The sequence below is a fragment of the Corvus kubaryi genome, unplaced genomic scaffold (genome assembly GCF_017639235.1).
Source record: "Corvus kubaryi isolate FWS band 111438036 unplaced genomic scaffold, C.kubaryi_AGA036_p1.0 66, whole genome shotgun sequence".
In the NCBI taxonomy this organism is placed as follows: Eukaryota; Metazoa; Chordata; class Aves; order Passeriformes; family Corvidae; genus Corvus; species Corvus kubaryi.
Genome location: NW_024582054.1, coordinates 13,467,222 through 13,481,865, shown reverse-complemented (window position 1 = coordinate 13,481,865; position 14,644 = coordinate 13,467,222). Strand labels below are relative to the sequence as shown.

Below are 14,644 nucleotides of genomic sequence, written 5' to 3'. Positions count from 1 at the left end.
AAGTCCCTGGAGAGCCATCACACTTCAATTACTATCACCAACATTAGTCATTATCAGGCTGGCTTCAGTCCCTGGGGAAGGCAGCTTGTGATGACAATATCCAGCCTCTCCTTGTAAAACGATTCATTAGGCAAAGCAGAACAGCTGGGGCAGCCACGTGGATGTCTGCAGAGTGGCCCCCCCCAGCGGGACCTCCAGCCCCCCTTTTCCTTTTGGACAGGGCAGCCACCGCCCCCATGACAGCTGTAAAAGCCTCTGGGGACACTTCAGGTTTAATCAGTGCTCCTTATACTCAGGGGAAGCATTTGATTGCAAACTTAAACTAATGGCACTCAGAAGGTTACAACAATCATCAGATAAGAGGCTTTAGGGCATTTTTATCTTGTTCTAATGCTCACAAGTTAATGAGGCAATAAGAGATGGATACTATCAGACTCGGTCTAGCAACATTATACAGACAGGATGTTCAAAGTTGCATTTACTGCAGATGCAAGAGGTACGGTGGCAAGTTCATTATTGATCTTACAGAAGACTTCATGCTCAGAACAACTGAAAGCATTCAATAAAGTGACAAAATGCTTGGCAAATTTTCACATAGCTTTATATGCATTATCACTGGATCCAAAATGGAGAAAACTGAAAAGCAACATAGCAAATGAACCAGGTAAATAATCTCTGGCGTTAGAATGGATACAGACTAATAATTTCTAACCTTTATGCTGCTTGCAAATAGAAATCCTTTCATATATATAATGTCTGCAAATGGCTGAGAATAGCCTCACTTTTCTTAGTTACCCTGCTTGAGCCCCAGTCTGAAGACCACTTGATGCTAGGATCTGTTTTATCATTATATTCTCATTTTACTTCTGATGACTGACACAGTATTCTAATGATACCTTCCTGTGGCATATAATAGCAGCAAGCAGGGGGAAACAACAAACAGCACCACACAGTAAAGGATACTTAAATAAATGCTTCATATGCTTTTTTTCAAAATACATGATTTTTCCAGTGCCTTGCAAAACAAAGCTAACATGAACCCCACCTTACAGGTGGGGCAATAGGAAGGGCCATGTAAGAAGGCAAATAAACCAACCAAGCAGAAGAGGGGTAGTGCCAGAAACTGAACCAAGTCTTCAAAGTCACACTCTAGTGAGATTTTTCACTAGGATCAGCAGCTGCTCTGCAAATAGGTCCAGCAACCCCCACTGTAGAAGAAAATTCTCTCTTCACTCCTGCCAGTAGCCAAAACTTACAGGAAAACATTTCAGACAGAGATGGTACAGGGATAATCTTTCCAATATCTATAAATACAGAGTAAATGTTCTAGTAACACAGAAGAAATGGAAAGTTTTAATTGAATAAAGGCACAGACTGCAAAAGATTTTTAAACAATAAATAGACCAGTTGTAAAGTTCGAGAGTCCCTGCTAGAATGACTCCTGAGATTTGTTTAGCACTTCTGTGTTTTTAAAAGATAATGAAAAAATGCACATAACCTTATGCTTTATCAAACTTTTCCCCATCCTCAATTCCTCCACTGACAGTAGTCTACAAGTTATCCTGTCAGAATGAGAGTAGCAAAAAATAGGCCTCTGACAGTATAATGTAAGAACATTTTGTTTGTAGTCATGTTTCTTTCTGTGCCAAGCATACGGCAGGTAGAAATGCTTTAATGTGACAGCCCATTCCTTTACTTTTGTGGCTAAAAGCTCTTCAGTCAAGCCCCATTGACCCTCTTACTTGTCTAGACAGATGAACACTGTTTCACTGTTCATTTCAGCCAAGACCCGCAAGAACCTCTGTGTATGCTGAGGACCATTCTCCTCCTCTGCCTAAAGAATTGTACTGAATGGACTGTATCTCCCTATGCTCAAAAATGGACTCTGCAGCCCACACTGCACAGACTTGTAATCACCTCTATCAATGGAAATATCTGAAAGTCCATTCATCATCCCCCCAAAGTCAAAAAGCTATCACTGTGATACAGGAATTCTTAGGTTTCTTGCTCCTAATCAGCTGCTCCCATAGAGGCAGATCAGAGAGTTGTACCTGCCTAAAGCTCATAAGCTGAACTGTTTGGCGCTGTGGGAAATGCAGACTTTGAATGCATTTCTAGTTCTAGAAAGGATCTTAGATCACAGAAACATGGAGTCACTGGATGATCAGGGTTACAAGGGTTCAGGAGGTCTCCTGGTCAAAGTAGGGTCAATCATGAGGTCAGATCATGCTGTTTAAGGCTTTATTGAATCAGGTCTGGAAAACCTTCAAGAACAGAGAATGCAGAACCAGTGACTGCACAATGTGTTCCACTGCTTGACTGACCACTGCTAATATTCCAGATGTCTTCACAAAGCACAAACTGGTGCTTTGAGTAGCATACCAAAAATCCTGCAGAAGTTAACGGTGATGGATCAGATGAATGATTTCACAGTCTTCAGAGCTGTTTGGTCAGTTAGTTTTCAGATTAATCAGATGTCTTTCTGTTTTTCCCCACTAACACTGAAAAAGCTCCCTTTTCTTAACAACAGGAAGTATCTAGATCAACCTTCACTCTATCAACATAAATTCAGAAAGTCTTTTCTAGAAAGGATCAAAGCATTGCAGAATTTCTTCCTACTATTGAACAAACTATAGGAGACTAAGGGGACTTTCAGAAGAGACATTCTTGGAAATGAATACCAGCATATAAGAAATGTTGGCGGGGGAGGGGAGGGGGGCATTGTTTTGGTGTTTTTATTTTGTTGCTCTTGTTGTTTGTTGGTATTTGTTGTACTGGGTTTCTTTTTGGTGTGGGGTGTTGTTTTTGTCTTGTTTCAATAAAGCAAGTAATACATCCTAGCTGAAGTACCTTTCAGAGGTAACCTTTGTTTTAACAAAATCAGATTTGCAAACTAGGTATGGGCATGTAGAAGAGGTGAGGAGGAGGATGAGAGAAAAGGAAAAAAGACATTTCAGTGAAGATCAGGTAAAAAGCATCTCATCAACACAGCTTTTATTTAGAAGTTTGCTTTGCATTGAGCATCACTCACTTCAACAGCAGTTATCTGCCAGCTTTTGACCACTTAGCATGTGATCCTTATATATCTAGCTTTGGCAACTCAGTTATCAGAGCTAGATGGGACACTGTCTACCACTGGAAAAACTCCCCATTTTACTTCCAGCTTCAGGCTCCGGAATTAACCACGCAATGGCAGGTGTCATTTTAGCATTTCTAACACTTCTACACCTAACCACCTTTTAAAGCTATCTACACACAGAGTGTATATTGTTGATGATAATCTATCTCCCTTTGGTAAGAGGTGTCCATCAGAATTAGAAAAATACAATCAACTGCATTTGGGAGTCTCAATGCATACCTGACATAATGGAAATTTGGGGTTTTACAGTCAGTTTGGATATTTGAAAATAATTCTGGGGTAAAATAATTGCCTTACTGTGAAAAAAATTAAGTCACAGCCAAAAAATCCAACCCAAACTGTAGAACCTAACAAAAGAAGATTCCACATAGACACGTATCTACAACAGGCATCAAACAGAAAATAGAAGCACAGAAAGAGAAATTGTAGAAGTTTGAACTTCTAACACACTGAGGAGAGTTTTAGGGACTTTTTCTCCTTTTCTCAAACTTCAAGAGTATACACCTCCTTCTGCAGCAATCAGAATCATCAGTGCGTGGAGACTATGATGATGCATTAGTACTCACCATCAATGTCCACAATAGCATCTTTTCCTAGGAGTAAGGGAGGGGCAAGAAGGCATAGAAGCAGAAATTTCTTGAAACTTAAAGAAATATTCATTCTACTTTACCAGCAGACAGAGAACACCCTAAGGATCCATGCAGTATTTTTTTCCATATATGACAGTTACCTAGACACAGCATTTGTTTTATGGTAAGAATGCACAATTTATGCATATGGGTAGAATCACATCTGATATCATCAGTATACTGTCTCTCCCTGATTTTATATTTAAGAACAACCTGAACCTGTCTCCTTTTTTTCTTCTTTTCTGCAGACAGAGGGCAACTCAACTACACACCCATTTATTTAAAAAAACAATAGCAGCCATGGTCCAAACTCAATTTCCATCCTCACCATTGCAACCTAATCTCCTGGCACGTTAATGCAAATCAAAGTGAACACTTCTCTGACACTGGTAGCAAAGCGTGTTCCTCTCCCAAGAGAGACCTGTAAAACAGGACAGTCACTGACAGCAGTACAATTACTGACACAGATACAGACTTTATGGACATGTTTATCTCTGCTGTAAATCCACACTCTCTCTCCACTCCGATTCATGAGTCATAAAGAAATTGCAGATAATGAAAAAGTTGGAGAAATTTACAGCGTGTCGGAAACCTCAGACAGCCAGAAGAAATTAAAGAGCTGACTGAGGATAAATCACACAGGTACAATTAAAACTTCCTATGCCTCCTTCACTTCCAAACTGGGGCACAAGCCAATGGAGATGATGAAAAGTTGAGGTCATGACTCCTCTGACTGTAATCATTTCTTAACTACCTACATGTCAGAATTAGCCAATTCACAGATCATGTACGAATGGCAATTTCAAGCTAGCATTCTGATGTCTTGCTCTTCCAACAGGAGGTGCCCCAGAAAAATCCTGCCTGTAAATAAGCCAGCCAGTGAACAGTATAAGGAAAGGTGATTTCCTTATCCCCCTGCAGATGCAGAGTATCTCTTACCACAGCATTGTGCATTAAAATGAAGTGGTAGATCTACAGTGTGGGAGGAGAGTGTAAAAAGAATCAGGAGAAAGGCCAAGGTTTCACATGGAAATCATAGCATCTTGGATATTGTGGTGACAGGGCAATATAAACATCTTAACAGACAATTTAAGTGTTCTTTTCACCTCTCTGAAACAATCAAATAAGGACCAAGAACCACTATGAATGTAAACTGAAAACAGCCTCCATATTTTTCCTACTGTGAAAAACTAAACCAACCATTTCAGCTGATTGTGAGCTCCTGAAATTCTCTGTGATCATCTCCTAACCCAAAAATGAACCATCCAAAATGTGATACATTCTCTGGGAGAAGTCTACTAACTCTGCTAAGTAACTCCTCAAGCTAACTGTGTTACAGAAACCCAGTGTCCAAAGAGCATAATTTTGTTGTCCAGCTATAAAACTCTGCCTTTGAGCTTTGAAGCACATGAAGTATACTATTTCACATAAAGTCCTTGCCAAACACAGTACTAAATAACAAAATAAGTGAGAAATATGCTTTCAAGCAAAACTGAAACACGATGAAGATTCACTCAGCAAGGCAGGGAATGTAGAAAACTAACCAAGAAAAAAAAATAGTTGCTACAAAGAAAATTCTAAGCAGAGCAGAAATAACTGAAGCGCACACACCTCAAACTGCTTCCTCTTATGCAGTACAGTTCACCTTGCAAGCAAACAGTGTATTTTGTTTAAGAACATAACAAGCACTAGACCTGGCAGACATTGCTCTCTTCCAAGTCCAACATATTCAGAACAATGTAGGCAATCCAAAACATATCTTCTTCCATCGTGTTTCAGATTAATACAGGCACACAAGTGCTAGAAGCACAAGACTTCTGGAGCTGCCAGCTTTTAACAAAGAAAAAGTGAGCATCCTCCTCACTCTTTTGTCAACAGTCAAGATGGTAAGAACACTGCTGTATCTTTCTAATAACTGGCACTGAGACTGCTGTGGGATATAGATCCAAATCACATGCTACTCTTTCACTTTATTTCCTTCTTGTCTCTCCAAAAGGCAGTTCTCCAGCTTCACCACACTTTAGATAGTCTTATTTCTCCAAGGGAACAGGGAAAGAGTTCATGTTAAAGAAAGAGTCTGCTCTTCTACACAGTTCCAAAACCTCATTTTGACTAGTAAGAAACTATAACAGTCCAATTCACTTTTCCACGCAACTCTCCAGACTACAGAGAGTGGACATACAGCTTTTACTAAAATGGACCAACAAGAGATTTCAGAAGATGTCATGAGACATATTAAAGTACCCTTTACTTACACATCTGTTCATATGTTGGTTTCCTACAAATGTAAAAACCTGAAACATTTTGTTGGAAACAACTGTACATCCACACCAGAAAGAGCACCAGGCAACTGTAATGCAGAAGTGAGGCCATGTTCACAAATGTAAAGTAAGGCTTCTGAGCTTAAAAAGCCTTTGTGTTGCCAGGACTAAAGAAAAAGTGGTTATGATCAGAGGATATTTTTATCTGATCAATTACATCATTGATAGAAGCCCGTTGGGGTATAAAGGCCAGGTGTTTTGCATGGAGCCTAAAAAGGCTGCATGTTCATGCTACATGGAAACACTCCTAGGAAAGACAATCCATTCCACAAAAGGAAAAAGAAGTTTCAGTAAAATGATACATTATCTTCCTTCCTTTCCCCATTTTAATTCTAATTCAGCAACTTTGTATACACAAAGTTCAAGTGTAGCAACTGTCATGCCCTGTCTTGTAGTTTAATAGATAAATTCAGTCCACCAAGGATGGAGCCCAATTTAAGCATATCCTACCAATGATCAGCATCTAAATGAGGTAAAAAAAATAAACACCACCCAAAACTCAATCACAAGAGTAGCGTGCAAGGATCACTGGCAGAACTAAGGGTGTATGTTCAAAATATGCTACAGTTAAATCCTGATGAACTGCTCTGCCCCTCCAAACTTCCAAAAAAAGCTGAACTTGCAAGCAAGAGATCACAACAGACAGCATTTATCTGAAATGAGAAATGAAAAACTGAAGACTACCAATCTAAGGAAAAGTAGTGATCTGTACATAGCTTGGAGTTCAGAAGGACTCCTTTATGATTTTCCAGAAATCTCAGAGGCTGCTGAGGACTACAATTCACAACCAAGGACAGTTTAACTTGGGAGCAAGGTAGTTGTTCCTCATTCATGTGCCCATCCATCTCTTGCTGTCTCTGGAAGAGTCCGTCCATTACAGGGACCCCTCAGTGACTTCTGGTAGTGGTTGCTTAACTACCAGGCAGTTTAGCCTATTACTAAAATAAATAAACAAAAATATCCATTGTCAAATGAAAGGTCTTTCCAACCCACCACCCTGACGTGATCACATGCCAATGGCAAACACTTATAGAAGAGTGTAATAGCTATACCTGCATAGTAATCTCTCTCTCTGCTTTCTGCATCCCCAAGGTATCCAAGCCACTGGGGACTTCTCAGCAGTCAGATACCCTTGAAGGATTTATCTTCCAATAATTTATCTCATTATTGGGATAGTGAGACATTCCATGCCCACAAGCTCCAGTGGTGGTGTGTTCTGACTTTAATGCACAACACAAGCATCTATTCATGTCTCTTTCATTCTCTCTGGCTCCTGCACTATAAGAAACAGTGAAGAGTCATTCCCCATTCACACTTCCTCTGCATTGATGTTTTACAGATCTTTTTCACATACTACATCAGCTGTTTCTCTCCAGACCAAAAAACCCTAGCCATTTACTTATTCTTCACAGGAAAGAAAACCATCACTCACTGACTAAACCTGGGCTGGCTTTTCCTCTATCAGTCTGGTGCTACAAGATGACCAACCTTTTGCTGTTCACCTGCAATCTCCCAGGTCATCCAGGTCTAATCTGTGGGCCCTTGATTAAACAGCTCTTCCACTGCACCCTTGGTACTTAATTTGCTTGAACATATATGGAAAATAAATCAGCGTTACAAAGAAAATAGGAGCAAAGTTGCTAGAACCTAGTGAAAGCCAGAATGCACAAAACCATGGGAAACTAAAAATAAGGAGACTTGGTTGAGCATGTTTGGGAACTGTCTCATTGCTCCTGAAAGAGTATGAGGATTTGACATTGGATAATACAGTCACTCCTAATTTTACAGCAAGAAATCACAAACTAGCTTTAACTCCAAATAAAAATTTAATCGAACACAAGAGATTAGACTAGCAAAAATTACTGACAGGGAAATTATAAATTATATTAATATCTGTTTGGTCAGTTATCTCACATTTTCTAATATTTAAAGCACACACAACACCAAGGCACCATTACCTTCACAAAGATATTGGGGCTTAAAAATAACAGACTTTGCAGGAAGTCTTGCACTGACAGTATCACTGAAGCTGTACTGTGATACCATAGTAGCCAGATAACCTCTCTGGCATCAGTGAGATTTCATAAACATGGCTGTGATACCAGCTATAAATATTTACATTTCAGGACTTCTGAACAAGTATAGCAGGTGTTATCTAAAAAAATATCAGAGATTTGCAGGGAAACAATAGCAGGGCCTTCAAAGTCCCTGGACAACCACATTCCTTCAGCGACTTAGTGCTTTTCCCATTTTCCCACCCTACATATCGGTTACTTTTATACATAAGGGGTTTTTTTGGAAGTTTGGAAAAAACTAAACTTTTAGTTTTTTATAAGAAAAACATTTTTTTCTGTATATGTACTTCTCAGATGCATCTCTCTGTATGCATATATCCCAAAGGATGACAGGGTATATCTTTAAATGCACGGACTTCTCAGAGCTCCCAGTTCATGAAACCAAGACTTCAACATTCTTCTAAAGTCAGCTTTGACTCAGAGGCTCCAAAAGGTGCAATGGGTCATACAGTGCAAAAACAGAGCTTGCAGTTTTTTACATTAAATTCACATCTAGATGTAAATTTATGTTTAGATGCTTTCAACATCTAAATTTGCAGTTATTTACATTAAGTGTTTTGAAACTTGCTGCTTTGTGGGCCACAAACACTGAGTCAGGGTCTGTGACTGAGTTCCCAAAAAAGAACTATTTCCCTCTTGCTTGCCACATTCACTGGGGTCTGCTCACTCTGCAGTGCTCACTACTCCACTCCAAGCAAAGCTTGCAAGTGGAAAAATTAAGGGACACAAAGGGGAGGAAGAAAGCTCATAACAAGGCTTTTATACTTTTTTCCCCCCAAACTCAGAAATGAGACTCACTGAGTGGCTGCAGCTCACATTCAGAAGAGCTACTATGCCTCCCAAAGTCACCCTAACTACATGAACAACTAGAAGTCACTGTATTCATTGAGCCCAACTCCTCCTCCCTTAAAACACCCACGTTAACGGGAAGAGTAAAATTGACACAAAGCAGGACTTTCAAAACTAAAAATGGTTTCAATTATTCTAACCAATAAAATAATTCATTAACAGAAGGAAAATAGAAGCTCTAATGCGACAAGGTTGGACTTCATGATCTTGGAGGTCTTTTCCAGCCTAAATGTTTCTGTGATTCTAAGAACCAAAGCAAAAAGAGGAAAGCAGCTACAAGCAAAAGGATAAGGTAGAATTTTACAGAGCTTAAAAAGCAGGCAAGGAAACACAAGATGAAACCTGAGAAGAAGTGCTGAAAAATAATTTATTTTTAAAAGACTTTATTGAAACAAGGTCCTGATCCTGGAAGTTTCTAGAGAACTCCAGAATCACCTTTTAGCAAAGAATAAATACACAAAAGAGACCAAAGGATAGTCTATCCTTTAAGAGGAAAGTAAAAACTAAAAAAACCCAAAAAAAACCCAAACAAACAAAAAAAAACACATTTAAAAAAATTCATGCTACAAAAATCCTGTTTCATTCAAGGAAAGTCATACTTTGATGTGAATTCTGTGCCAAGGAGGGAAAGAATATTCTTCAAGGAATATTCTGAGCAAGAATCCACCTACTAGCATGCCAGGAAGAACAAGCTGGAAAGAAAAGCTAAATTATAAGTTGACAAACTAAATTGATTCAGAGAAGCATGGGCAGTCAACAAACTAGCCAGGGTTACAGAAAGTAAAGGTAACCCTATGGGAAAAAGAGGGGAGGAAGTTAGTTGTAGAGAAAGGAAATCTGTGAAAAGCGCACAACCAAAAGAGGAACTGAGAAATCCATGGCCAAAAAGTTAGGGACAGCTGGAATTGTAGATAATAAAAATGTGGAATTCAGATAACAGTATTCAGTTGTTCCTAAATGAAAGCCATCCAGATGTCCCAGGAAGATGGACAAAACATTCAATACACCTCTTCCAAACTTGTCAAGAAAGCTCACTTACATAGACAAAATACTAAGAGAGTTCATACGAACTCAAGAAACAAGGCATATAATCCAGCAATTATTAATTTATCAAACTACATCATGTCAAATCAATTATTCAGATTTCAATGCTATTGTTGCAATAGTACCTCAATAAACAAACTTTTCAAAAGGTACCCAGTCCCACAGCACTTTGCCTAATGAATTCTAATACAAAATTGACATAAAGTATGTTGTGAACAGGGTATAGCAATAACACATCTCACAACATGATTGCAGTGTCACTCAATAGATACATTTTTCATGGAGTGCTGCAGGAATCACCCTGGTCCTGCACAGCATTTTATTAATAACTTGGATGAAAATAAAAGTCTTTGAAAATATAAAGGATTTGAGGTGGGATCTAGAAGAGTTGTAAGGAAAAGTAAGTTGCTAATACAATGAAGCAGAATTATCTTTCATACTCAGCACCAATGAAACACTTGAAAATACATAATAAATATCTATATCTATCTAATACATAATAAATATCTATATCTATCCAATTTTTATCTCTAAATAAAAAAAGACAGTGCACATTCTGAAGAGAAAATACATCACAAAAAACAATCTTGGCAAGAACAGCTTCAAACCATGACTGAAATGTCAGGAGTTTTATGAAACGAAAAGCAGCAAGACTTCAGTGGGAAGCCTCATGCTGCCATCTAGAGGAGACTGATCAGCAGCGGGTTTCGTCCTGCTTTTGACAGCCAGTTTCAATTAACCAGCCAAGTCAAGAGGGGACTACTAAACTTCAATACACAAAGATATAACCACATCCAATACCTCCAAGACAAATCCACAGTTCCCTTAACTTTAACCAACAGATCTTTTGGATTTTTTTTCTTGTTCTCTCACTTATCCAAGTCGGTAAGAGAAAATAACCTAAAGACAGTATTGGGAAAAACAGTCCTGAGCAGCTTCTGTTCAAATTCTGTGACTAATTTTTGGTAAAAATTTTCCAAAGATAAATGTATATTATGACACAAAAAGTATTCAATGGATTACAGTGTAAAGAAAAACTGTATTCAGTGACAAGAAGTTACAAGTATGGAAACCTTTCATAAAGCTTGAAAATTCAAGACTTAAGTTATAACTGTTGAGCCTCACATATTTCAATTTTCCCTCACTTTGTCTTTTTTACATATGCACTTGTTCTCAGTAAAAATAAATGGAAACAGATGCAACAATTATTGCACGTGCAATAAGGAAACAAACACCTCCCTAGCTTTACTGCAACTCAGGCTCTGCTTAAAGTCTATTTAGCAGAACAACATGATCTGACATCAGAGCTGACAACTTGACTAAGAAAGCCAATCATCAGCCAATCTTTGCATTTGACTCAGTTTTACACTGTTATACTTTAACTTTTACTCCACCAAATGCTTTACACAGTCTTAAGAGATGTTAGCACTGAAAGTAAAATAAACTTGGTATGTTAAAACAAGCGTAATGATTTGTTATTAAGAATGCATTAGGCTATCCTAAGTTTGCAGTCAGAAAGACTCTAAAGCTTTATTACTGTGTTATCCACTGAAAGGAAGGTTGAAAGACTTAAAATTTTTGGTGCTTTGTGTAGCCCAAGAGTTAATTGCAACCAAGGTCTCTGTTCAAGCAAAACTAAACAGAAAAAAAATAAATGTGTTGGTATGTATGGGTAGCATTAAAAACTCCACAATACTTTTGAAATCCTCAAAGCTGGATCAACCTGTTAACAAGAGAGTCCTAAACGACACAATGAAAGGAACTCTTTCTTCAAAAAACCACAGTAAGAGTTGGCTGTTTGCAATTGGGATGAAGGTCAACTTTATGACTCAATGACATCACCTCCCGCCACAACTGAGTGTAGAAAAAGTAACAGCTACAGAAGCAGAAAACAGTATGAACACAAAGTGACAGGAGAATCCTATACACAAGTGCAAGTTTCACTGTGGCAGCAGTGCATGAAATTTGAGAGAAGTACTGCCACAAGTATTCTGAGAAACAGGTTTAGTATCTGAGTGGGAAATTAAGCAAAGTAACCTGATTTACGTAAGACAACATTAAACTCAGGAACAGAAGGCTGTTGCCACTGTGCAACACCAGACTGGCATACATGCTTCCCCCACGCAGGTAGGCTGTAAGTTGGAGATGTAAGCTCGTTCTCTCATCTTGGTGCAGGAGGTCACCAACTGTCAAACACTTGCCAAATCTGCCAACACACTTTTCCAGCTACAAATGCACAAGCACATGCTTTAGTGGAAAGATTTGCAGTGTAGTTAGTCACATCTGTGTACTGCACTTACATTCATCCAGTCCCAGCTGATAAGCCAGGTTCTGCAGGCCACGAACTTTTTCCATCAGGTTAGCTGTAGTGAGGCTCCCCAGCTCTTAAAAAGAGAGAAGAAGGTGAATTTTAACACTGTCTGTAGTCCTCCAGTGACAGTTCACCTGTTTAGTACTTCACAGAGGACTTTCAAGCTATACTTCTGTCAGGATCTATTTCAGTGAACAGCGTATGTTCAAATTCAAGCTGACTCCACTCCTAATTTTAACATAAGGAGAAAGACAGCCATGACTCCAGTTCATGCTTTAATTTGCCATCATTGCAAAGAGTAATTTGACCCATACTTTGGAAGTTCTTTTAAGTTCACATTGCAACATGAACAAGCTATTAAAAAGTATGCAAGGGAATGGACTTATTTTACATTAATAATCTAAGGTTAAGCACATTTCTTGCAGCAAGTCAGAGTTAATCCATCTCGCTTTCACTTTGTAACTGTGACATCACTGTGACACAATCACACATCACCATGTGGAATTCATGAGAGGCAGAGCATGCTGAAGGATGTTTACTGCAAACTAACAGCTGCAACATACAAAAAGTGGACATGCTAGCTAATCCTTCTGTAACTTGCCTATACAGCCTCACCATTGCATTAGAGCTCCTGGATCTGTGACGGAAGACACCCACATAGAGCATCTTTGAACAAGTCAATCAACAAGTCTAAGCTACTCCCAACTGATCAGCCGAGCTCCTCCAAAAAATTCATGCTACTTCTCAAAACACAGGAGACACTCCCTATACTAATACAGTGATAAAAATGGCTAACTGAGGTGACTGAAATATATACAATGTTACACTGCTTGTTTTGAAAAATCAGCCTGCCACTGACACCTGGATAGGCTCTTGGCAATAACCGGTTTAATGAAAATGTCTATCATTAACAAGATAAAAAGACTTCTGAGTTGGAGATTCTGCAGATATGATGGCTAGAGATCTCAGGCCACAGGGCCACCACCAGAACATTTAAAGAACAAGTGTTTTAAGCCTCTTAAGTAAGTACTGAATTCCCATCTGCTTTGGCAACCTCAATTCATGCCCGCAATACTCATACTCACCCTTCAACATATCAATATCATCATTTTCTAATTCAGCCATCCACTTGGGAGGAGAACTTGTAATGGGCTGTTATAAAAAAAATAAAAAGTTCATATTCAGAAAAGCCTATTTTTAGAATTGTATAATGAAGTACGATCTGTATTGAAATCAAGTTACACTGACAGCAAAAACATGAGTGTGCTCCATTAAGATACTTTCATGTTTAATCTTGTTTTTTCCTGGACATTTTAGAGTTAAAAACAGCATACTACCATCCACAAGCCAAAAATCAGTATGAAAAATAGGATTTTCTGAAGTTCAAAACCTTTTATTTCTTCCAAAGTATAATTCTCATTCACAGTAAACTGCATAAGGTATAAAAAAGAAACACATATATAAAAGACACATTAAAACCAAAAGGTTTATTGTAGTATATACTGGAGTTATAACTGAGATACGGTTCATAGAACGAAGATGTAAAGCCCGCAAGAGAACCCGCAGGTCTACCATCACACGGAAGGCGGAAACGCGAAAGGCAAAGCAGCGCTCACTCACGCTTTTGAAGGAGGCGGCGAACTCGGCAACCCCGGGCACTGGGAAGAGAAAGCGGAGGTTGGCGGGGGCTTCGTGCTTCTGCGGGCAGCACCGCCACCCCGCCCGGCCCCGGCGGGCCCGGCCTAGCCGGTGCAGCTGCCCCCGGTGGACCCGGCCCGAGCTCTCCCCACCCCACCCCGAGGTGTCAGACTCGGGGCCGAGGGCCCGCCGGACTTACGCTGCTCGGGCCACAGGTCCGGGGAGGCGCGGTCCAGCTTCTCGAAGCTCAGCAGCGAGGCCTCCAGGTCGGCGCCTGCAACAAAGAGGGGGTGAGGGGAGGAGGGCGGGGGAGCGGCGCGGGGGAGCGGCAGTGCCGCCCGGCCCTCCCGCCTCACCGTCCGCGGGAGCCGCCATCGCACAAGCCTCACGTGACTCCCCGCGCCTTCGCCGCCGCTGCCGAGAGCGAGCGGAAAAACAAACCCCGCCCCCGAGCCCCACGTGCCTCTCCCGCGGCCGCCGCCGGGCGGGGCCGGGCCGGGCCGGGCGGTGGCGCTCGGAGGGCGGCTGGGCTCTCTGCGCCAATCCGCGGCCCGGCACGGGGGGCGGGGGCAGAAGCGGGCGTGGCCGGAGCGGTTGCTGGCGGCGATTGGCCGCGAGCCGCGCGGGGGCGGGGCCTG

The 14,644-nt window shown here is 40.4% G+C and overlaps 1 protein-coding gene across 5 annotated transcripts in view; it reads right to left on the bottom strand.

Annotated features, from left to right (window-relative positions):
* LIN52 (lin-52 DREAM MuvB core complex component) overlaps positions 1-14,473 on the bottom strand; it is a 41,720-nt gene extending 27,247 nt beyond the window's left edge. For 3 of the 5 annotated variants that reach the window (XM_042047106.1, XM_042047104.1, XM_042047107.1), the window contains exons 1-5: positions 14,363-14,473; positions 14,206-14,280; positions 13,989-14,026; positions 13,454-13,520; positions 12,358-12,441 (exon numbers count right to left, since the gene is read on the bottom strand). In XM_042047106.1, the coding sequence (XP_041903040.1) occupies positions 12,358-12,441; positions 13,454-13,520; positions 13,989-14,026; positions 14,206-14,280; positions 14,363-14,381 (283 nt within the window). In that variant the 5' untranslated portion in view covers positions 14,382-14,473. Of the gene's footprint in view, positions 1-9,361; positions 12,284-12,357; positions 12,442-13,453; positions 13,521-13,988; positions 14,027-14,205; positions 14,281-14,362 lie in introns of those variants that run through there. The other 2 variants (XM_042047105.1, XM_042047103.1) reach the window with 2 other exon arrangements.
* Positions 14,474-14,644: the final 171 nt, after the last annotated feature.